Source organism: Rhodnius prolixus, unplaced genomic scaffold (assembly GCF_049639745.1).
Source record: "Rhodnius prolixus isolate KJV_2025 unplaced genomic scaffold, Rpr scaffold_9, whole genome shotgun sequence".
Lineage (NCBI taxonomy): Eukaryota > Metazoa > Arthropoda > Insecta > Hemiptera > Reduviidae > Rhodnius > Rhodnius prolixus.
The window spans coordinates 13170717-13194246 of record NW_027411604.1 but is presented as its reverse complement, the minus strand read 5'-3'; the positions used below and the strand labels follow the sequence as shown (position 1 = coordinate 13194246).

Below are 23530 nucleotides of genomic sequence, written 5' to 3'. Positions count from 1 at the left end.
CCAGACTTGGCTCCCTCGGACTACTATTTGTTCCCCAATATGAAGAAATGGCTGGCGGGAAAAAGATTTTATTCAAACGAGGAGGTGATTGCAGAAACGAATGGCTATTTTTCAGACTTGGACAAATCCTATTATTCGGAAAGGATCAACAAACTAGAGCAGCGTTGGACGAAGTGTATAAGCCTAAAAGGCGACTATGTTGAAAAATAAAAAAGGTTTACCCCAAAAAATTAAGTAGTTTTTATTTTTGCACGGACTTTTCAAACGACCCTTGTATATTTTTTAAACATTTATTATTGGAAATTGTAGCTTAAACAACACTCTTCGTAGAGACATAGTTAAATGTTCGAAATGTTAATTTATATTATATACAGACGAAAAAACAAAAAAAGTGTTCCAAGGTACAACAGTCTCCCCTACAACTGAAATCAAAATGGATTTTATGAAATTAAGCCTTTCTATAAAGTCTAAAAATATTGAAAAATATTCAAAATAAAAGAACAACCCTTGTTTCTACAAACACAATCACAAAATTAGTAATTACCTAAATTGATTGATTGAATAAACATTTGTCTGTAATTTCCAGCTGAATGAATAAATTGATTAAATAAACAGCCAATCTTTTCCAATCGAGTAATCAATCAGTTCTGCCCATACCTGGATTGTATTTTGCCAAAAAAGACCTGCCTCTAAACTGAGTCAAAGTTGAACGAGCTATAATAAAAATGATAAGACTATTGCTTTCATAATACCCACGGCATAGACCAACAGAACGTACGAGCAAGTTAGTTTTTATGTATATTTTGCAAATTACTGAGAGAATGTTTATTTTTCTATAGAGATGTAGTTCAGAGAGACTTGCAACTAGTACCATTTTATATTTTCAAGATATTAAGCTCTCTCTCAGTTTACCTTTAACATGAAATAAGTTCTAAAAAGCTCTGAAAGGTTTTTTTTTCCAATTTTTCCTTCAAACTTTTTACTCACACTTGAGTAGGGTTGGATGATTTTAAGGGATCCAACAAAGTATATCAATATAGTGTTAGGTACAAATAACTTTCTGTATAATACTTATGGATATAATACGTATGTCTAATCAAAATTTTAACCAAGCTGGAAGTTTATCAGTTCAACGAATGTGAAAAACTGAATAGAATACCTTTTTCTAATTTTACATAATTTTAAGCATAAATTAGGTGTGTTGGACGAAGGCAGAAGAAGCACATACTTTACTGTAAAGATTTGTTTCTAACAAATAAAAAGTAGTCATACACGGGATTCGAACTGGGGATCTCCCAATTACAAAGCCAACCATTAGACCCAACACCCGCCCCTCAAAGACGAGCATTGCAACCACACGAGTGACTTTTTTACGTTTAAAGAGGAATGCACTTTTATAGCCTAGTTATAAACCCAGATGGACTGTCTACACCAGAGTTACATAGAAGTGGAAAGAATGGAGACGTTGATTTTATTTCCTAGAAGGAGAAACTAAGGAGGACTTTTGGGTACAATAAGGAGGATAAGTTGTAGAACCAAATAAGGCCATGACAACCGGACAAAACTACTAACTACGAGCTGAACTACAAAAATAAGGGAAATATTGTCTATTGAAAGGTAGCTAAATCAGAAGGCTTTCTCTGGGTAAGCCTATAAATGCAAGGAGAATATCTCTTAGGCTATAGCCTATGAGGCCAATCTAGTGTATTACATTGACTTTATGAGTCACTCCCACTAAATGGATCTCCGTTTACGAGCACCATAGATGCTCATAACACTAAACTAGCTTTTCCAATAATTATCTAGTTCTATTCTAATTGGCAGCTAGAGCACAACAATTGTGACTTAACCAACTCTAATTGATAAATAATTGGCTCTTTGTAGTCAACAGTTTGCATGTCCTTTCTTCTTTAGTTAAAATCAATTAACCAAAATGGAGACCCATAGATTATTAAGAGGGATTGGTTAGTGGCTGAATTTAAATTTAATTAAATGAAATAAATACAGTTTTAATTGTAAATGGAAATTTCATAGTAAAAAGTGAGATGAAAGATTCAATATTATGTAAATATGATGAAATTACTTTGTGAAACTTTTTGTCGCGAACATTCACTTGGCTTTCTTTTACCAATATTTACAAAATATCTTTTTGTAAACTTGGAATTTTCAACGGAAAAATCACAATGTCACTAATATTTATATAGGTAAAGAGTCCGTACATTACACTTAAAATCTCTCTTCCAAATATCATCTCGAGTTGGCAGATTTTTTTAGTGATTCCCCATTTTGCATTGCTAGTTTTAAGGAACAAACCTTTGATTTTGAAAGTCATTGACAGAATTGAATTTTGGGAGAAACACTTTGAGTAATGAATGTGTTATGAGATGCAGACTCCAGGCTTAGCCTCTTCTCTAATTCTGTGGTTTTTTTCTCTGTTTAATATTTGCTTGTGACATTTTTACGTTACACTGTGGCTTTGTTCCCTCGCTAAAACCTTTCCTTCTTGATCTATTTACGCAAATTATCCTTATATTAGACAAGGAATTCCTTATGTTCCAAGACTAATCTGAACATTGGCTTAACTCTTTCATTGCGGTTGTTCTTAAAGTAGCTTGTATTGGGGTTTCCTTCAGGACTCAACCTAGCTAGTTGATCACCCCCGTCTGATTCTACTCAATTTCTTTAAACACTAAAAGAGGTTTATTCAAGAGGATTTGCAATTTCTGATTACTCCTACGATGTTAAGTTATACTAAACAGATGTAATTTATTATACATCAGTGATAAGTAAACGTTAAATTGTAATTGTAAAGTGTTTTAATTGCTCAAAAAATTAGTTGAAATTTTAATTGTAAATGGAAATTTCCTACTAAAAAGTGAAAGAAAGATGATTATTGATTGACAGACTTTCAATACAGTTACTCAAATTTGTAATTATTGATTTTTCGTTTATTTTTAGAAAATCAAAATTGAGCTTTTCCTGAATGGATTCAGAAAGAAGACTTCAAAAAAACATCACTTTTTGCCAACTAGCCATCTAAATTAAGATGAATTTTTGCAATAAGCTTCACCACGGTGGCTAACGTCACCGATTTTCCCAGTTTAGTCTTTTTCTTTGGTGAAATAACCACCGATTTTGAAGAAACTAGTGGTAACTTGATGGAATAACTTACTAATTATTGATAACAATCGATTGTTTGGTAATCTAATGTGTTGATGACCGGCAAAAATTGGGCATACTACTAATTCTTAATAGATTTAACGATGCTTCTAGCCAGCCAATTCGGTTACGCAACTTCGATGCTTCGCTTAAAATTTAAATAAATTAAGTAATCCAAATCTTTACCTGATTTTCGTAGAAGGAGAAAGGAAGCAAAGAAAATTTAAACCAGCAGTTACCCAAATAGTAAAATAATATATATATATTCTCCTATTTCACCATTCTGAAAAATTGTACAAAATAAATAAATAAAAGCAACTGAAAATGATATTAAAATAAAAATAACACAAAACGGAAGAAAAAACTTAAATATTTTCCACTTAATCAGACTAACTGCCAGAATTTTCTCCTTTTCATAGTCCTCGAATTTTCCTGATGATTATCATCATCTATCTTTTGATATAACACTCAGAAATAATTGAAAATTTGTACTAATATAACTGTCCTATTTTTTTTTACAGCATTTTACCCTTAATATTTTCTCATGAAAACTAATATTTTGTAAGCAAAGTGAGGGCCCTCTCACTGGAAAATAATTATCAAATACCGTTTTCATTAAATTCCAGTGCTGTGATTGCTTTTCCTGAAATTGTGAGCTCAATTGCTCTCATTAGTGATCTTCAAATAATTAAACACTGTAAACTCCTGGCCTGTTTTACTCCATATATTCTAGATTTTTCCGATCTATTTGAATCATTTGTGGCAACAATTTCTTTAAAAAAAAAGATGCCTATTCAACTAGTGGATGAGTAATAACCCAAAAAACCAACTAACTGAAGCTGTTCTACAGAAGAAATAACCTGAACTCATAGTTTTAAATATTTTCGTAACCACAAACACAGAGGGTGTTCCACTACCCTGGGGGGGCTTCAAGTTAAACTGGACTTGGTGGTACGAGTAAATATAAAAGAATATTTATTCACAATATTCTAACAAAACACATTAACTTCGCTTTCCTCCCTCTTTGATTATTTCTCAACAATTTAAATTTTAAATTAAAAGAAAATATAAGCGGCTGGAAGCGAAAATAAACATGCAGGTAAAAATCCAAATTATAAGAAAATCCGTAAAAGGGAAGTTCCAAAATACTGAACAATGTGTTGTGGATTTTTGGAATAAAGTTTAGTACGTGAATAAATGTAAAAGGAGTCACTTCCATTATTTTAAACAAACCTCACTATCCACAATGATCTCAAAATCCTTTTCGTTAAAGATATTGCTAAAACTCATTTCTTAAAATCTCATTCCTTTACTGCAGCTCATCCTAACCCTCTAATCTAAAAACTATCTTCTTTCGCAAGACCAGGTAAACCTCTAAGAAGATTGAAGAGAAGATGGCCACATCGATCTACTCTCATCATTAGAGCAGTATAAAGCATCTATTCACGTTAATGAAGTGTCGCCACTGGGTGCCTTCTCCTATCCAAATTCATGATATAGTTATCTTATATCTCATTTGCTACTTGCAACAGTTGTGAATTTCAATAAAAAAGAATCTATAGCTTCTAACTCAACTACTTCCTAAATCGCAACAACTTAAACAACTCCCGAAGGCTAGCCTTCAGACTACCTAGCAGTAATCAAAACTATGATTTGTAAGTTTTACAACTGCAACAAGTGCGGAAACAGCCCAAGCCTTTTGGTAATACTTCCTGAACGTTCAGGCTTTGTTTATTCGTATAAGTGGTAATTCCAAACGTTTGTGTTATCACTAAAGTATATACTCTGAAATTATAGATGGTTATAAAAGCAATGTTATCTCTTTTTGGAAGGCTAATCCGTGGTCTCTCCTAAATGGTTTTCTCCCAAAAAGTACTTGCATTCATCTTGTAAAAGCTGTCCAACGAATCAAAAAGAACTGAAAATAATATAATTAAAGGCTTAAGTGAAAAATGAAAGAACTGCTTACCTGAAATAAGTTTAGTACCAACATTTTCCCATCCTGTGAGGTTATAGTAGAAAGTATCCGGACTTAATGACGTAATCTTGTTGTCCCGAATGTCTAGGGTCAGATGTGTGACGTGGCCAAGACCTGATAGTAAACCTAATGGTAATTCTTCTATACTGGTACCACGGATACAGAGTACAGCTTCCCTAGCCAGTCCAGAAAGACCAGCTGGTTCAATCTCTCTTAAATGTTCACCACGTAATTCAAGATGTGCCAATTTTAGTGGTAATCTACCAAGTTGGTTGTTCAATTTTCTTTCTAATATTCTTACAGTAAGTCTTGTAAGATAAGGTAGGCTGGCCAATAATGAGCCAAGTCTTGTGGAACTTTCTATAGATAGACGTCTCAACCAATGACAGCCCATCATGGAGTCACTGTCTAATCTCTCTAGACTTAACAGGCCATCCATATCTAGCCATTCCAGTCTGTTTAAACCTGACAGACTGTCCTTCGTTATCATCTGTAAATATAAAAAGGAAATTATTTCGGAATTTTATAGTTACTTTTAATACAAATAATTTAAAGGAACCATCGGATAATACTTCTTTACAAAAAATGTATTTAAAATTGTAAACGAAACTCTAAAAATTAGTTTATTTGCAAAAAAAATCTTTGACTTACAATGTGATGTCTATTATCACTAGAATATTGCGATTTATACCAGTTATATACAGTTAACTTTCCTCTACAATTCGGTAAAGAATTCATTGAAATCTGAACAATACGTGTAGAGATACGAATGGTTTGAAATTTGAACTGTTTGTAAAACCTCCAAAACTTAACCTTCTATATCTCATTAACTAATCACTAGTACATTACCATTTATATCAGTTACAGAGCTAACTTTTCTCTACAATTCAGTAAAGAAATCATTGAAAACGGAACAATACGTATAGTGATATAATGGTTTGAAATTTGAACTGTTTGCAAAACCTCCAAAATTTAACCTTCCAAAGAATTCCTAAAATTGAACTCGATTGTGCAATGCATCAGGACTACACCAATCAGGAGAAATGGCTTTTAAGAATAGGATTTGACTGACCTTTGGTCTATAATTTAATTAATGCTGTAATAAAATTATAATTACAATTCAATTAAGTTGAATAACGAGCATCTATTAGTAATTTTGAATTACTAGTTAATTAAATGTAATATAGTTGCACTAGCCCACTAGTTGCATAAAACAAAAATGTCCTAATCTATATTCAATTAAATTATAATCATATTGCTATCGATATGTAATTTAGCCGGGTTGCATTCGAATTAAGCGAATGTTTAGTCTATTAATTAGAAACGAACCTGATAATGCAGGTCACGAGTAAAATATCAAGGAGATGTTTCCAAGCGATGGACAAACAGGAAAATTGTGATCTCCCTATTTGAGGTGCTATTCGGAGGAGGTCACAAGGTCAGCGGCTGGTGGAAAACCAGGGTATTAGCAATAAAACTTTCTGTTAAGACACAAAGCAACAACAATAAAGAAATAAAAACAACAAAAACCTAACAATAAGAGAAAATTAAAGACAATATTAAAGAAAATCACCCCTTATTAAGATGGCGGAGTGGAAAACAGAAAATATTAAACAAGCAAAAAAGGTACTCACTACAATAATAAAGGGATAAAGCAAAATAAAACACAATAAAAGAATGGAATTAATTCAGAATATGCTGTCGGTATGTATGTAAGAAAACAAGGCTGTAATAATACATATTTCTGTATAAGAAGGCAGCGAGTGTATTCTGGTAACAGCAAGGTAGCGCGTGTACAACCTTAAGGAATTACATAAATGAAATGGAAGGACCGCCCTGTGTGCGAAGAAAAGGGTGGAAAAACCCAGGATATTAAGTAAAAATAAAATACCATAGGGTTTTCACTTACCCTTTCCAGGTTTTTAAAAAAGTTTTCTCTTTTCCTTTATAGAGGCAGTTTTAGTCTAGGCACTGGTTGGTTTTCTGTAGCTTTATTTTTCTTTTTATTTAAATATTCTTTAGTTTTTCATGTCTTGAGAAAGATTTGAAGACTTACAATTTTTTAACAGAATTAAAACAATGCAATAATATTTCTAAACTACAATGTTAAAACTGATTTATTTTCTTCAAGATGTGGAATTTTACTAAAAGCTTCTAGCAAAAGCCTAGTCCAGAGAATTATTTTTAAGGTTTACTGAATATCCGGACATATTGGAAAGAAAAAAAAAGCCTACGAATAGGCTAAAGTGGGATCCTCAACATCTAAGATTAATTCAGGTTAGGGCTAGCTCAACGAAGACATGCAATAATAGAATGCACGAATGAGCTAGTAATTCAATCGACCCACATTCACTGCAGCTTGTAAGAATCACTTAATGTGTTAACCCATACTGTAAAATCCCTTGGTTAGCCAAAGTTAACACCGTTAGCTCACAGAACATACGTAAACCTTAGGCTAACAAGCAGACCTTAAAGCTTCTAGAGAAGCGCACCCATAAGGCTGCCACGTCTTTAAAGCTCAAACTTCCAGCCAGTGACCACCAACGACTAAACAAAGTAGCTTTTATTTTTCAATCTAGCTCGTCAGTCTCCAGTCAGCAGATACTCCGTAGTAACATTTATAACCATCCAGCTCTGGTGAGGGTTCTCGAATAAAACCAAACTCCAGAGTTGCTGGAAACCCTGTTCTTAAACGTTGCTTTTGTCGCAACCCTAAATACGCAGCAGAAGGGCTCCGGGTCCACTAAAGATAAGGCTAGAACCTACCTTCCTCTCTTTTCCTACATGATCAATTTTGTGGCAAAGAAATTAATACTTGAAGAATAATGGATTAGGAGAAGTACTAAAAGAGGGCAGAACGTCACATGAAACTTCAAAGAAATGCAGGCAGGGAAATACATTATTGAAGATGGAGAAGTAACCGGCCTCTTACGCCCGGTCTGATTGCTCTGCAACCTATAGTTTGCATTAAGACCTCTTGGAGGCTGCAACGCAGTTAATAACCAAAAGCGACATCTGGTAAAGCCTTCGGCCTCATACGAAGCTTGTGAGAAAGAGGTAGAAACGTCATTAAGAGTTGTTTCATACGAAGAGGAAGAGTATAGTGAAAACTTACCAGACCAATTACGGCGAATATGGTTTATTGATGAACGATGTTGGCGAGGTAGCGAACAGTAATCTCCAAGATTGTTGTAGCCAAATATTCCAGAAGTATTGCAAGTTGAAGAAGCCGATTTTGGGTTTTTTTTTTATTACTAGTGACGTTGATTACCTAGGAGATTTCTTCTTTCATCTAATTCTTCTGTGAGATGAGGACCAGATGAACCTGTGCCATTGCAACTAGCTAGGTTTGTATTCACACTTTAGCTAATTAAAGTGTTGCAAAATTTTATTTAAAAGAAGGTAGTAATAATTGGGAGTGAATTTAAATTTGAAGGAAGGTTGTGTTAACATTAAATGGAAGAAATAAGAAATAGAAAAGAGAAGAGATGGAGTCTCCAAAAGAAGTAGAAGAGGCTGTCACAAAAAAAGGGGTTTCACAAAGAAGCACAAGAGAAGTGGGAAGTAAGTTATCCTGGCTCACTGTCAGCGAGTGGGTCACGATGAGGAGCAGCCCAGCCCGACCTCTAAACTGGGTGTAAAAGTCCTTCTTTTGTCTTTCTACCAGGTACAGCCCAAGTAGTACATCTTCCACCTTCTACCCTCGGCTCATACGTGTTCTCGCCGAGTGCCTGTGTGGGCCCAGAGTGGATCCTTAGCCAACTCCTCCACTTTCAGCACTCCAATTTTATTTTATATATATGTATTTTTTTTTTTTTTTGTTCTGGTTGTTCCCTCTTTCTTGTTCTCTGTTATGTGTTATTGGTCGTGAGGATAGTAAGTGCACCCAAGAAGAGAGGTCGCAACCCTTTGTTTTCCCTTGGTCTGCCCTTCATCTCTTTACACCCTAAGGTACTTCTTCTCTAACTATACCACCTACTTAACCAACCTTGTCTCTAAAAACTGCTCTAACTTCAACCACTGACGTTGCTACTCTACTGTAATAGTACTAGTTGGTTCTTTGAACTTCTTTTGTACGTAACTTACTTGGATATATTACATGGAAGTATATAATCAAAATATATGTATGTACTTTTTACTGAAAAAAAAAAATAATAATACCTAATTTGCCCCTCTTGATGACTAAGTTCAGCTAATGACGTCCTTAAAAGAGGCAAATTTCTTTGATTTGTTTTCTAGCAAAACCTAAAGCCTAAAAAAAAGATGACGACCAGAAGATCAAGTTTTACATCAAAATACTGCGACAATTATAGGCCGAAAGAAAAAGATATTCTTTGATTTACAATTATTTTTTAATTAAGTTGCATTATATCCAGAGTTGGGCACTGATTAAAAAAAAAATTAAATTCTAAATTTAATTGATTAAATTTTTCAATTGATTAAATTTATTTTTAATTTAATTCAGAATTTAATCGGCGAATTTAATCGTAATTTTAATCATATGACAATTATTTAATCAACTAAACAGATTTAATCGTTAATCAAACTAATTTAATCAAACTAAAAAAAATATGATTAAATCTGAGAATTAAATTGAACTTTAATTTTAATCACCGAATTAGTTCAATTTCAATCGTTAATCAAACTAATTTAAACATCCACTTTTATGGCTTTTCAACCAATGGTTCGAACCACGTTTTGGCGAGGCCCTTTTTCTGAGCGTCTTCAGTAAATACTTTTCGGATAATTTTTATAGACTTGGACTTCTTCACAAGTCTCTAGACCAGTGGTTCTTAACCTTTTCATAGACGCGGAACACAATTATATGTATATATATATATTTTTCTTGCTGAACACTAACATTAAATAAAGTGTATAAGAGAACAAAATTCCATATCAATATGTGGTTCACAGCGGGAGATATAGAACGGCCATAATTTTACAGAATTTCATGACCCAAAAATTTTCAACCCTTTATATCTTCTACCTTTTTAGATCTGTGCACAAAATAACTATAGTTTATAATTGAGAAAAACAAAGTGTACAAGAGAACAAAATTTCATACGAATACATGGTTCACGGTGGGAGATATAGAACGGCCATAATTTTACAGAATTTCATGACCCAAAAATTTTCAACCCTTTATATCTTCTACCTTTTTAGATCTGTGCACAAAATAACTATAGTTTATAATTGAGAAAAACAAAGTGTACAAGAGAACAAAATTTCATACGAATACATGGTTCACGGTGGGAGATATAGAACGGCCATAATTTTACAGAATTTCATGACCCAAAAATTTTTCAACCCTTTATATCTTCTACCTTATTAGATCTATGCACAAAATAACTATAGTTTATAACTGAGAAAAAAAAGTGTATAAGTGAATAAAATTCCATATCAATACGTGGTTCACCGTGGGAGATATAGAACGGCCATAATTTTACAGAATTTCATGACCCAAACAATTTTCAACCCTTTATATCTTCTACCTTTTTAGATCTGTGCATAAAATAAATATAGTTTATAATTGAGAAAAACAAAGTGTATAAGAGAACAAAATTCCATATCAATATGTGGTTCACAGTGGGAGATATAGAACGGCCATAATTTTACAGAATTTCATGACCCAAAAATTTTCAACCCTTTATATCTTCTACCTTTTTAGATCTGTGCACAAAATAACTATAGTTTATAATTGAGAAAAACAAAGTGTACAAGACAACAAAATTTCATACGAATACATGGTTCACGGTGGGAGATATAGAACGGCCATAATTTTACAGAATTTCATGACCCAAAAATTTTTCAACCCTTTATATCTTCTACCTTATTAGATCTATGCACAAAATAACTATAGTTTATAACTGAGAAAAAAAAGTGTATAAGTGAATAAAATTCCATATCAATACGTGGTTCACCGTGGGAGATATAGAACGGCCATAATTTTACAGAATTTCATGACCCAAACAATTTTCAACCCTTTATATCTTCTACCTTTTTAGATCTGTGCATAAAATAAATATAGTTTATAATTGAGAAAAACAAAGTGTATAAGAGAACAAAATTCCATATCAATACGTGGTCCACAGTGGGAGATATAGAACGGCCATAATTTTACAGAATTTCATGACCCAAAAATTTTCAACCCTTTATATCTTCTACCTTTTTAGATCTGTGCACAAAATAACTATAGTTTATAATTGAGAAAAACAAAGTGTACAAGTGAACAAAATTTCATACGAATACGTGGTTCACAGTGGGAGATATAGAACGGCCATAATTTTACAGAATTTCATGACCCAAAAATTTTTCAACCCTTTATATCTTCTACCTTATTAGATCTATGCACAAAATAACTATAGTTTATAACTGAGAAAAAAAAGTGTATAAGTGAATAAAATTCCATATCAATACGTGGTTCACAGTGGGAGATATAGAACGGCCATAATTTTACAGAATTTCATGACCCAAAAAATTTTCAACCCTTTGTATCTTCTACCTTTTTAGATCTGTGCACAAAATGACTATAGTTTATAATTGAGAAAAACAAAGTGTACAAGAGAACAAAATTCCATATCAATACGTGGTTCACAGTGCGAAATATAAAACGGCCACAATTTTACAAAATTTCATGACCCAAAAAATTTTCAACCCTTTATATCTTCTACCTTTTAAGATCTATGCACAAAATGACTATAGTTTATAACTGAGAAAAACAAAGTTTACAAGAGAACAAAATTCCATATCAATACATGGTTCACAGTGGAAGATATAAAACTGCCATAATTTTACAGAATTTCATGACCCAAAAAATTTTCAACCCTTTATATCTTCTACCTTTTTAGATCTGTGCACAAAATGACTATAGTTTATAATTGAGAAAAACAAAGTGTACAAGAGAACAAAATTTCATACGAATACGTGGTTCACGGTGGGAGATATACAACCGTCATAATTTTACAGAATTTCATGACCCAAAAAATTTTCAACCCATTATACCTTCCACCTTTTTAGATCTGTGCACAAAATGACTATAGTTTATAATTGAGAAAAACAAAGTGTACAAGAGAACAAAATTCCATATCAATACGTGCTTCACAGTGGAAGATATAGTACGGCCATAATTTTACAGAATTTCATGACCCAAAAAATTTTCAACCCTTTATATCTTCTACCTTTTTAGATCTGTGCACAAAATGACTATAGTTTATAATTGAGAAAAACAAAGTGTACAAGAGAACAAAATTCCATACAAATACGTGGTTCACGATGCGAGATATAGAACGGCCATAATTTTACAGAATTTCATGACCCAAAAAATTATCAACTTTTTATATCTTCTACATTTATAGATCTGTGCACAAAATAACTATAGTTTATAATTGAGAAAAACCAAGTGTATAAGAGAATAAAATTCCATATCAATACGTGGTTCACAGTGGGAGATATAGAACGGCCACCGTTTTACAAAATTTCATGACCCAAAAAATTTTCAACCCTTTATATCTTCTACCTTATTAGATCTATGCACAAAAAAACTATAGTTTATAACTGAGAAAAAAAAGTGTATAAGTGAATAAAATTCCATATCAATACGTGGTTCACCGTGGGAGATATAGAACGGCCATAATTTTACAGAATTTCATGACCCAAAAAATTTTCAACCCTTTATATCTTCTACCTTTTTAGATCTGTGCACAAAATAACTATAGTTTATAATTGAGAAAAACAAAGTGTATAAGAGAACAAAATTCCATATCAATACGTGGTCCACAGTGGGAGATATAGAACGACAATAATTTTACAAAATTTCATGACCCAAAAAATTTTCAACCCTTTATATCTTCTACCTTTTTAGATCTATGCACAAAATGACTATAGTTTATAATTGAGAAAAACAAAGTGTACAAGAGAACAAAATTCCATATCAATACGTGGTTCACAGTGGGAGATATAAAACGGCCACAATTTTACAAAATTTCATGACCCGAAAAATTTTCAACCCTTTATATCTTCTACCTTTTTAGATCTATGCACAAAATGACTATAGTTTATAATTGAGAAAAACAAAGTTTACAACAGAACAAAATTCCATATCAATACGTGCTTCACAGTGGAAGATATAGTACGGCTATAATTTTACAGAATTTCATGACCCAAAAAATTTTCAACCCTTTATATCATCTACCTTTTTAGATCTGTGCACAAAATGACTATAGTTTATAATTGAGAAAAACAAAGTGTACAAGAGAACAAAATTTCATACAAATACGTGGTTCACGGTGCGAGATATAGAACGGCCATAATTTTACAGAATTTCATGACCCAAAAAATTTTCAACCCTTTATATCTTCTACCTTTTTAGATCTGTGCACAAAATAAGTATAGTTTATAATTGAGAAAAACAAAGTGTATTAGAGAACAAAATTCTATATCAATACGTGGTCCACAGTGGGAGATATAGAACGGCCACAATTTTACAAAATTTGATGACCCAAAAAATTTTCAACCCTTTATATCTTCTACATTTATAGATCTGTGTACAAAATAACTATAGTTTATAATTGAAAAAAACAAAGTGTATAAGGGAACAAAATTTCAGACGAATACGTGGTTCACAGTGGGAGATATAGAACGGTCATAATTTTACAGAATTTCATGACCCAAAAATTTTTAAACCCTTTATATCTTCTACATTTATAGATCTGTGCACAAAAGAACTATAGTTTATAATTGAGAAAAACAAAGTGTACAAGAGAACAAAATTTCATACGAATACGTGGTTCACGGTGGGAGATATAGAACGGCCATAATTTTACAGAATTTCATGACCCAAAAAATTTTCAACCCTTTATATCTTCTATATTTGTAGATCTGTGCACAAAATAACTATAGTTTATAATTGAGAAAAACAAAGTGTACATGAGAACAAAATTTCATACGAATACGTGGTTCACAGTGGGAGATTTAGAACGGTCATAATTTTACAGAATTTCATGACCCAAAAAATTTTCAACTTTTTATATCTTCTAAATTTATAGATCTGTGCACAAAATAACTATAGTTTATAATTGAGAATAACAAAGTGTACAAGAGAACAAAATTCCATATCAATACGTGGTTCACAGTGGGAGATATAGAACGGCCATAATTTTACAGAATTTTATGACCCAAAAAATTTTCAACCCTTTATATCATCTACATTTATAAATCTGTGCACAAAATAACTATAGTTTATAATTGAGAAAAACAAAGTGTACAAGAGAACAAAATTTCATACGAAAACGTGGTTCACGGTGGGAGACATAGAACGACCATAATTTTACAGAAATTCATGACCCACAAAATTTTCAACCCTTTATATCTTCTACCTTGTTAGATCTGTGCACAAAATGACTATAGTTTATAATTGAGAAAAACAAAGTGTATAAGAGAAAAAAATTCCATATCAATACGTGCTTCACAGTGGAAGATATAGTACGGCCATAATTTTACAGAATTTCATGACCCAAAAAATTTTCAACTTTTTATATCTTCTACATTTATAGATCTGTGCACAAAATAACTGTAGTTTATAATTGAGAAAAACAAAGTGTACAAGAGAACAAAATTTCATACGAATACGTGGTTCACGGTGGGAGATATAGAACGGCCATAATTTTACAGAATTTCATGACCCAAAAAATTTTCAACCCTTTATCGTATATCTTCTATATTTATAGATCTGTGCACAAAATAACTATACTTTATAATTGAGAAAAACAAAGTGTATAAGAGAACAAAATTTCATACGAATACGTGGTTCACAGAGGGAGATATAGAACGGTCATAATTTTACAGAATTTCATGACCCAAAAATTTTTAAACCCTTTATATCTTCTACATTTATAGATCTGTGCACAAAAGAACTATAGTTTATAATTGAGAAAAACAAAGTGTACAAGAGAACAAAATTTCATACGAATCCGTGGTTCACGGTGGGAGATATAGAACAGCCATAATTTTACAGAATTTCATGACCCAAAAAATTTTCAACCCTTTATATCTTCTATATTTGTAGATCTGTGCACAAAATAACTATAGTTTATAATTGAGAAAAACAAAGTGTACAAGAGAACAAAATTCCATATCAATACGTGGTTCACAGTGGGAGATATAGAACGGCCATAATTTTACAGAATTTCATGACCCAAAAAATTTTCAACCCTTTATATCTTCTACATTTATAAATCTGTGCACAAAAGAACTATAGTTTATAATTGAGAAAAACAAAGTGTACAAGAGAACAAAATTTCATACGAATACGTGGTTCACGGTGGGAGATATAGAACGGCCATAATTTTACAGAATTTCATGACCCAAAAAATTTTCAAACCTTTATATCTTCTCCATTTATAGATCTGTGCACAAAATAACTATAGTTTATAATTGAGAAAAACAAAGTGTACAAGAGAACAAAATTCCATATCAATACGTGGTTCACAATGGGAGATATAGAACGGCCATAATTTTACAGAATTTCATGACCCAAAAAATTTTCAACCCTTTATATCTTCTATATTTATAGATCTGTGCACAAAATAACTATAGTTTATAATTGAGAAAAACAAAGTGTATAAGAGAACAAAATTTCATACGAATACGTGGTTCACAGTGGGAGATATAGAACGGCCATAATTTTACAGAATTTCATGACCCAAAAAATTTTCAACCCTTTATATGTTCTACATTTATAGATCTGTGCACAAAATAACTATAGTTTATAATTGAGAAAAACAAAGTGTACAAGAGAACAAAATTTCATACGAATACGTGGTACACGGTGGGAGATATAGAACGGCCATAATTTTACAGAATTTCATGACCCAAAAAATTTTCAACCCTTTATCGTATATCTTCTATATTTATAGATCTGTGCACAAAATAACTATACTTTATAATTGAGAAAAACAAAGTGTATAAGAGAACAGAATTTCATACGAATACGTGGTTCACAGTGGGAGATATAGAACGGTCATAATTTTACAGAATTTCATGACCCAAAAATTTTTAAACCCTTTATATCTTCTACATTTATAGATCTGTGTACAAAAGAACTATAGTTTATAATTGAGAAAAACAAAGTGTACAAGAGAACAAAATTTCATACGAATACGTGGTTCACAGTGGGAGATTTAGAACGGTCATAATTTTACAGAATTTCATGACCCAAAAAATTTTCAACTTTTTATATCTTCTACATTTATAGATCTGTGCACAAAATAACTATAGTTTATAATTGAGAAAAACAAAGTGTACAAGAGAACAAAATTCCATATCAATACGTGGTTCACAGTGGGAGATATAGAACGGCCATAATTTTACAGAATTTCATGACCCAAAAAATTTTCAACCCTTTATATCTTCTACATTTATAGATCTGTGCACAAAAGAACTATAGTTTATAATTGAGAAAAACAAAGTGTACAAGAGAACAAAAATTCATACGAATACCTGGTTCACGGTGGGAGATATAGAACGGCCATAATTTTAAAGAATTTCATGACCCAAAAAATTTTCAACCCTTTATATCTTCTATATTTATAGATCTGTCCACAAAATAACTATAGTTTATAATTGAGAAAAACAAAGTGTACAAGAGAACAAAATTTCATACGAATACGTGGTTCACAGTGGGAGATATAGAACGGCCATAATTTTACAGAATTTCATGACCCAAAAAATTTTCAACCCTTTTTATCTTCTACCTTTTTAGATCTATGCACAAAATGACTATAGTGTATAACTGAGAAAAACAAAGTGTATAAGAGAATAAAATTCCATATCAATACGTGGTTCACAGTGGGAGATATAGAACGGCCACAGTTTTACAGAATTTCATGACCCAAAAAATTTGCAACCCTTTATATCTTCTACCTTTTTAGATCTGTGCACAAAATAACTATAGTTTATAATAGAGAAAAACAAAGTGTATAAGAGAACCAAATTTCATACGAATACGTGGTTCACGGTGGGAGATATAGAACGGCCATAATTTTACAGAATTTCATGACCCAAAAAATTTTCAACACTTTATATCTTCTACCTTTTTAGATCTGTGCACAAAATAAGTATAGTTTATAATTGAGAAAATCATAGTGTATTAGAGAACAAAATTCCATATCAATACGTGGTCCACAGTGGGAGATATAGAACGGCCACAATTTTACAGAATTTCATGACCCAAATAATTTTCAACCCTTTATATCTTCTACATTTATAGATCTGTGCACAAAATAACTATAGTTTATAATTGAGAAAAACAAACTGTACAAGAGAACAAAATTTCATACGAATACGTGGTTCACGGTGGGAGATATAGAACGGCCATAATTTTACAGAATTTCATGACCCAAAAAATTTTCAACCCTTTATATCTTCTACCTTTTTAGATCTGTGCACAAAATGACTATAGTTTATAATTGAGAAAAACAAAGTGTACAAGAGAACAAAATTCCATATCAATACGTGCTTCACAGTGGAAGATATAGTACGGCCATAATTTTACAGAATTTCATGACCCAAAAAATTTTCAACCCTTTATATCTTCTACCTTGTTAGATCTGTGCACAAAATGACTATAGTTTATAATTGAGAAAAACAAAGTGTACAAGAGAACAAAATTTCATACGAATACGTGGTTCACGGTGGGAGGATATAGAACGGCCATAATTTTACAGAATTTCATGACCCAAAAAATTTTCAACCCTTTATATCTTCTATATTTATAGATCTGTGCACAAAATAACTATAGTTTATAATTGAGAAAAACAAAGTGTACAAGAGAACAAAATTTCATACGAATACGTGGTTCACGGTGGGAGATATAGAACGGCCATAATTTTACAGAATTTCATGACCCAAAAAATTTTCAACCCTTTATATCTTCTACCTTTTTAGATCTGTGCACAAAATGACTATAGTTTATAATTGAGAAAAACAAAGTGTACAAGAGAACGAAATTCCATATCAATACGTGGTTCACAGTGGAAGATATAGTGCGGCCATAATTTTACAGAATTTCATGACTCAAAAAATTTTCAACCCTTTATATCTTCTACCTTTTTAGATCTGTGCACAAAATAACTATAGTTTATAATTGAGAAAAACAAACTGTACAAGAGAACAAAATTTCATACGAATACGTGGTTCACGGTGGGAGATATAGAACGGCCATAATTTTACAGAATTTCATGACCCAAAACATTTTCAACCCTTTATATCTTCTACCTTGTTAGATCTGTGCACAAATTGACTATAGTTTATAATTGAGAAAAACAAAGTGTACAAGAGAACAAAATATCATACGAATACGTGGTTCACGGTGGGAGGATATAGAACGGCCATAATTTTACAGAATTTCATGACCCAAAAAATTTTCAACCCTTTATATCTTCTATATTTATAGATCTGTGCACAAAATAACTATAGTTTATAATTGAGAAAAACAAAGTGTACAAGAGAACAAAATTTCATACGAATACGTGGTTCACGGTGGGAGATATAGAACGGCTATAATTTTACAGAATTTCATGACCCAAAAAATTTTCAACCCTTTATATCTTCTACCTTTTTAGATCTGTGCACAAAATGACTATAGTTTATTATTGAGAAAAACAAAGTGTACAAGAGAACAAAATTCCATATCAATACGTGGTTCACAGTGGAAGATATAGTACGGCCATAATTTTACAGAATTTCATGACCCAAAAAATTTTCAACCCTTTATATCTTCTACCTTTTTAGATCTGTGCACAAAATAACTATAGTTTATAATTGAGAAAAACAAAGTGTACAAGAGAACAAAATTTCATACGAATACGTGGTTTACAGTGGGAGATATAGAACGGTCATAATTTTACAGAATTTCATGACCCAAAAAATTTTCAACCCTTTATATCTTCTACATTTATAGATCTGTGCACAAAATAACTATAGTTTATAATTGAGAAAAACAAAGTGTACAAGAGAATAATGTGAGTGTAAGGTGGTCCTATGTAAATCTTGAGAGTCACCAACATGGTATAGATGAGACACCAGACTGGTAGAATGAAGGTGCCAAGTTTGGAAAAGGTGATAATATTGATAGAGAAGAGGCACCAGCTAGGCGGAATAAAGATGCATTGGTCCGATTCTGGTTTAACCATTGGCAATGTTTGGTTTTAAAAATTTAATCTCTCAAATTTTGATTAAATTAAAAAATTTAATCGTCCAAAGTGATTAAAACTAAATTTGGAATTTAATTCAATCAATTAAAATTCTGATTATTTAATTTTAATCTTAATTTTTAGTTATGATTAAAAATTTTAATTGATTAAATTGCGATTAAATTAAAAGTGAATTTAATTTTAATCAACTAATTTTGGCCGATTAAATTTTTTAATTTTAATCATGATTAAAATTAAATTTCGGTTTAATTCAATTGTTTTTTAATTGATTAAATTTTTGCCCAACTCTGATTATATCTTAAGATCATTGGCACACCCCAATGCTTTTTGTAGATATTTTGGAATTATATTTCCTTTCATATCTTAATAATCATGTTCGTGGTGAATTTAAAGTAACAGAAATAATTACTCGAACAATTTGGAAAAAAATAGAAGGATTGACTTGTCAATCATAGCGCGTTAGTGGCGAGGAAGTCTGTATGTTTGTAAACAAAATTTAGGCACCCTTAAAAACTGGGATAAGGATATCATTACCAGTATCCCAGAAAAAAGTAGCAAAAAAGTGATATCCCATTTTTATCGAATTAAATTAATAACCAAGTCAATTGGTTAGATAAAAAGAAATCCCATTGAGTAAAATTAAATGCTAGTTGACTCAAAATATTGGCATGAAAAGTCTGCTTCTATTTAAAAATAAAAATAAAATCATATTTAATATTTCTTTGCATTAAATTTGACTTATAAATTTGTGAATAAGTTGTCAAATATTTTTTAATAAAGTAAAATGTTTCATCATCCGCAAACTGAACAATGCGAACCTAACTTTAATAAAGTTCTTTCAAAGAATAAATTCCTGTTCAAATAAAGCAGCCATAGAATTCTTATTTCTTTGTGTAACAACAAAATAAAGAAGAAAATGGAATAAGGAAAAATATAAGTAAACAATTTATTTGCGTGAGAATAGTGATAATTGGTATTTTTTTTTAAAAAAAAAACCTTAAGGTTTAAAAATTAACTTAAATTTTCTTTCATTACGTCCCCAACATAATGTAAAGAATTTGTATTATCTTATAGTGGCCATAAACTATTTATATTTAGAATTGAAATAACGTGGATTCGGCCAAAACAAAACACAATAATTCCGTCTTTAAGCCAACGTTTCCACAAATTTATTTCGTTCTTCAAGGAACTGGTTACACAAAGAAGACAATAAATTTGGCGAAACATTTGGTGAAAAGACGGAATTATTGTGTTTTGTTTTGGCCGAATCCTCGTTATTTCAAAATTGAAATTTTTCTAATACAATTTATAATAAATATTTAGGATAAGAAAATTACTGGAGGGAACGCAGTATTTTTTTTTGCAAGTTTTGATGAAGAGTCGCAAAAATGTTTTTTATTTTATTGGCCCAGAAGTATCTCATTTACGCGATACCTGACAAACTAATTGCGTCTGTTTTGTTCCCAAAACATATGCTCCGTAAAAACTAAAAACAAAAAAGCTCTCAATTATTGGCTTAATTCTTGGAGCATTCAGTTATTAAAAAAATATTCAAAAACTTCTAGCGTTATATTTAAGTCGGGGACATTAAAAGCAATTCAGAGAACAAATTTGGTATAGCAGCTCAGGAAAGCGCGAAGCACGCAATAACAAGTTGGAGGAACTTGTAATCTTGACTGCAGCTAAAGAACTTAATCTGAAAAGTTGGACTAAGGAAGGGAAAGACTAACTTCGGTGCAATATTGAAGAACATGTACCAGGGCAAGAAAAAAAATGAAGAACTAAAAGGATCTTAATAAGGAAGAAGATCTGGTAACAACCGTTAAAAGTACTAAATTGGGTTGGCCGATACACCTACATTAGACGAAGGAGGCTCCAGAAACTATATTTATTAAGTAATCACAAGATGTACAGCCAAAACGAAATACTAACTTAAGAAAAAAATGGCCAAACACTAAAAAAAAAGTTTTACGAGTTCAAATTAACCTTAGGCTGGAAACATAGTGGAGCGGCGAGCAAAGCGGCGATGATAGTTGCTTCAGATCAAAGAGAACGGCGAGCAACGAGCGAGCAAAGAGTCGCATGCACATAGTGACGAGTTTAGTTGCGTTCTCCTTTCGACGAAACAAGATGGAGGAACTATTTCTGTATGAAAATTCTTCCTTTAAAATTTGGTATTTACAGCAGCTTAGAAGCTGGAGCTGAGTGTTCATGATATAATCAGGACTAGACGTGAACACGGTGAATTCCATCACTAGTACCAACAACTTCGGGAACATCCTGCAAGTTTCATTCGTATTTTCGAATGTCTATTTCAACATTTGATTACATATTGACCAGTTTGCAAGGCATGTTAATCAAGAAAAGAACAAATTTCAATGTTAACCCCATTAATCCTGTTCCATTTCTTATCGAACACAAATCGATTTTGATGTAGAAGATCCTTTTGGTCCCACAGAGGTTTCTTTAAAAGAAACTTCACCAATAAATGCAGCAATATCCCATTTTAGCCTTTAAAAACTGAGCGCGATGAGAGCGAAGAAATCAAACATGTCATAACGCTTTGCTCTACTCTCTATAGATAGCGTTGCTCTATCTTCGCTTTGCTCCCCAGTATGTGCGGTCCCATACGGTTAACTTGTGATTGTTTTCGCCGCATTGCTCTTCACTATCATCGCCGCTTTGCTCGCCGCTCCACTATGTTTCCAGCCTAAGGATACGTTTACAACGGAGCTGTGAGCATAGATGATAGCGGAGATGGTAGCAGTGAGGCATCAGCGCTTAAAGAAAAACATAATACATTCGAATGTGAGCGTGCACAACGAAGCTGCGACAAGGACTCATACGCTGTGGTATAAACGAGCATAGATGATAGAATTGAATTTTTCATTTTTCTGCTAGCTGAACTCCAGTATCGGAGCTTCAAAATGGACGTCGAAAAATTATTTAGTGCTGTCTTTACTCATTATTTTTTATTATTTACTTTTAAACAATATTTTGTTTTTTAAATCGTGCTTACATTTATTTTTATGTGTATTTATTTCTTTTTTCTCAATAAAACCATTACTTACCTAAGAGTAATCACTAGTTTTTCTTCTGTGGTTATAACATAGGATTTCCATGACAATTTTTCCGTTTTCTTAATTTTGACCTTATTTTTTCTAAAATATCGTCGAATGTGGGTGGACCCATCCTCACATATTCAAAAAAACGATCCGGATAATTTCTAAGTTCCTTATATAAATAGTGAAATTCACCCAAAGTACTTTGTTTTTTATTTATGGGATGTACATGATATTTTCTAAAGCGTTTTTTCTTTAAAATGTACCATTTTGCTGCTGCTGAACATAAAAACTCTTCTATCACAGCTCCGTTGTGCACACTAATCAGCGATTATATTTTACTCTATCAGTTATCATCTCTGCTACCCTTAGTAACCAACATTGGAAACTAACTCAACACATGTTACTAGTAAAATTGAAAATACCACTTTGGTAAAACAAACGAGCGCATCTGGTTCACTAATTTTAGGTGAAACCAGAATCAAAAGCGGTACTAAGAAAGGATAACTTCTACCGCTAACTTGATTTTTATTTCTCTGATACGAAATATTATTTGAAAATACCTCTCTATAGCACAGCTGCTTAAATATAATAAATGAAAATAGTAAAAGATCAAAAGCTGGCCGTTGTAGGAAGTAATGATCTTTATTCCAACTTTATCAGCAACTATATCAGACTGTTGAGGTTTCCATTTTCTTTCGTCGCCAACCAAGAATAAAAAGAAAAGCCAAAATAATAATAATAAAAAAATCTTTTAGCTCCAGCAAGGAATTTTCCCAGTTTCTGTCGTTGTGAATAAAAACTGTAGAGAATAATAATTTCAAATAAGTTTAACTCTTTTTTTTCCTTATGCATTATTCAAATTTTCTTTATTCTACTTCTATTTTTGCCAGCCACCACTCAAGATCGTCCGCCAGATCGCTCTGTTCTTTTTTTTTATCTTTTTTCTGTAGCTGGAAATTTATTTTTTAGCATCGGCTGATGGTTAAGCTTTAAACTTCTCTTTACTTACTTTATAATAAAGAGTTTATTTTCTTGCTTTATGACAATCTCTATCTTAATGATAATTCTTCGATGATTTTCTTTGTTTTTCAAGAGTTTGTAAAAAAGGAAGAGAATTT

General features: G+C 32.0%; 1 protein-coding gene across 4 annotated transcripts in view; it reads right to left on the bottom strand.

The window, feature by feature from the left end:
* LOC141453907 (uncharacterized) overlaps positions 1-23530 on the bottom strand; it is a 637650-nt gene that overhangs the window by 72865 nt on the left and 541255 nt on the right. For all 4 annotated transcript variants that reach the window (XM_074127531.1, XM_074127530.1, XM_074127532.1 and 1 more), the window contains one exon: positions 5129-5627. In XM_074127531.1, coding sequence (XP_073983632.1) covers positions 5129-5627 — 499 coding nt within the window. The remainder of the gene's footprint in view (positions 1-5128; positions 5628-23530) is intronic.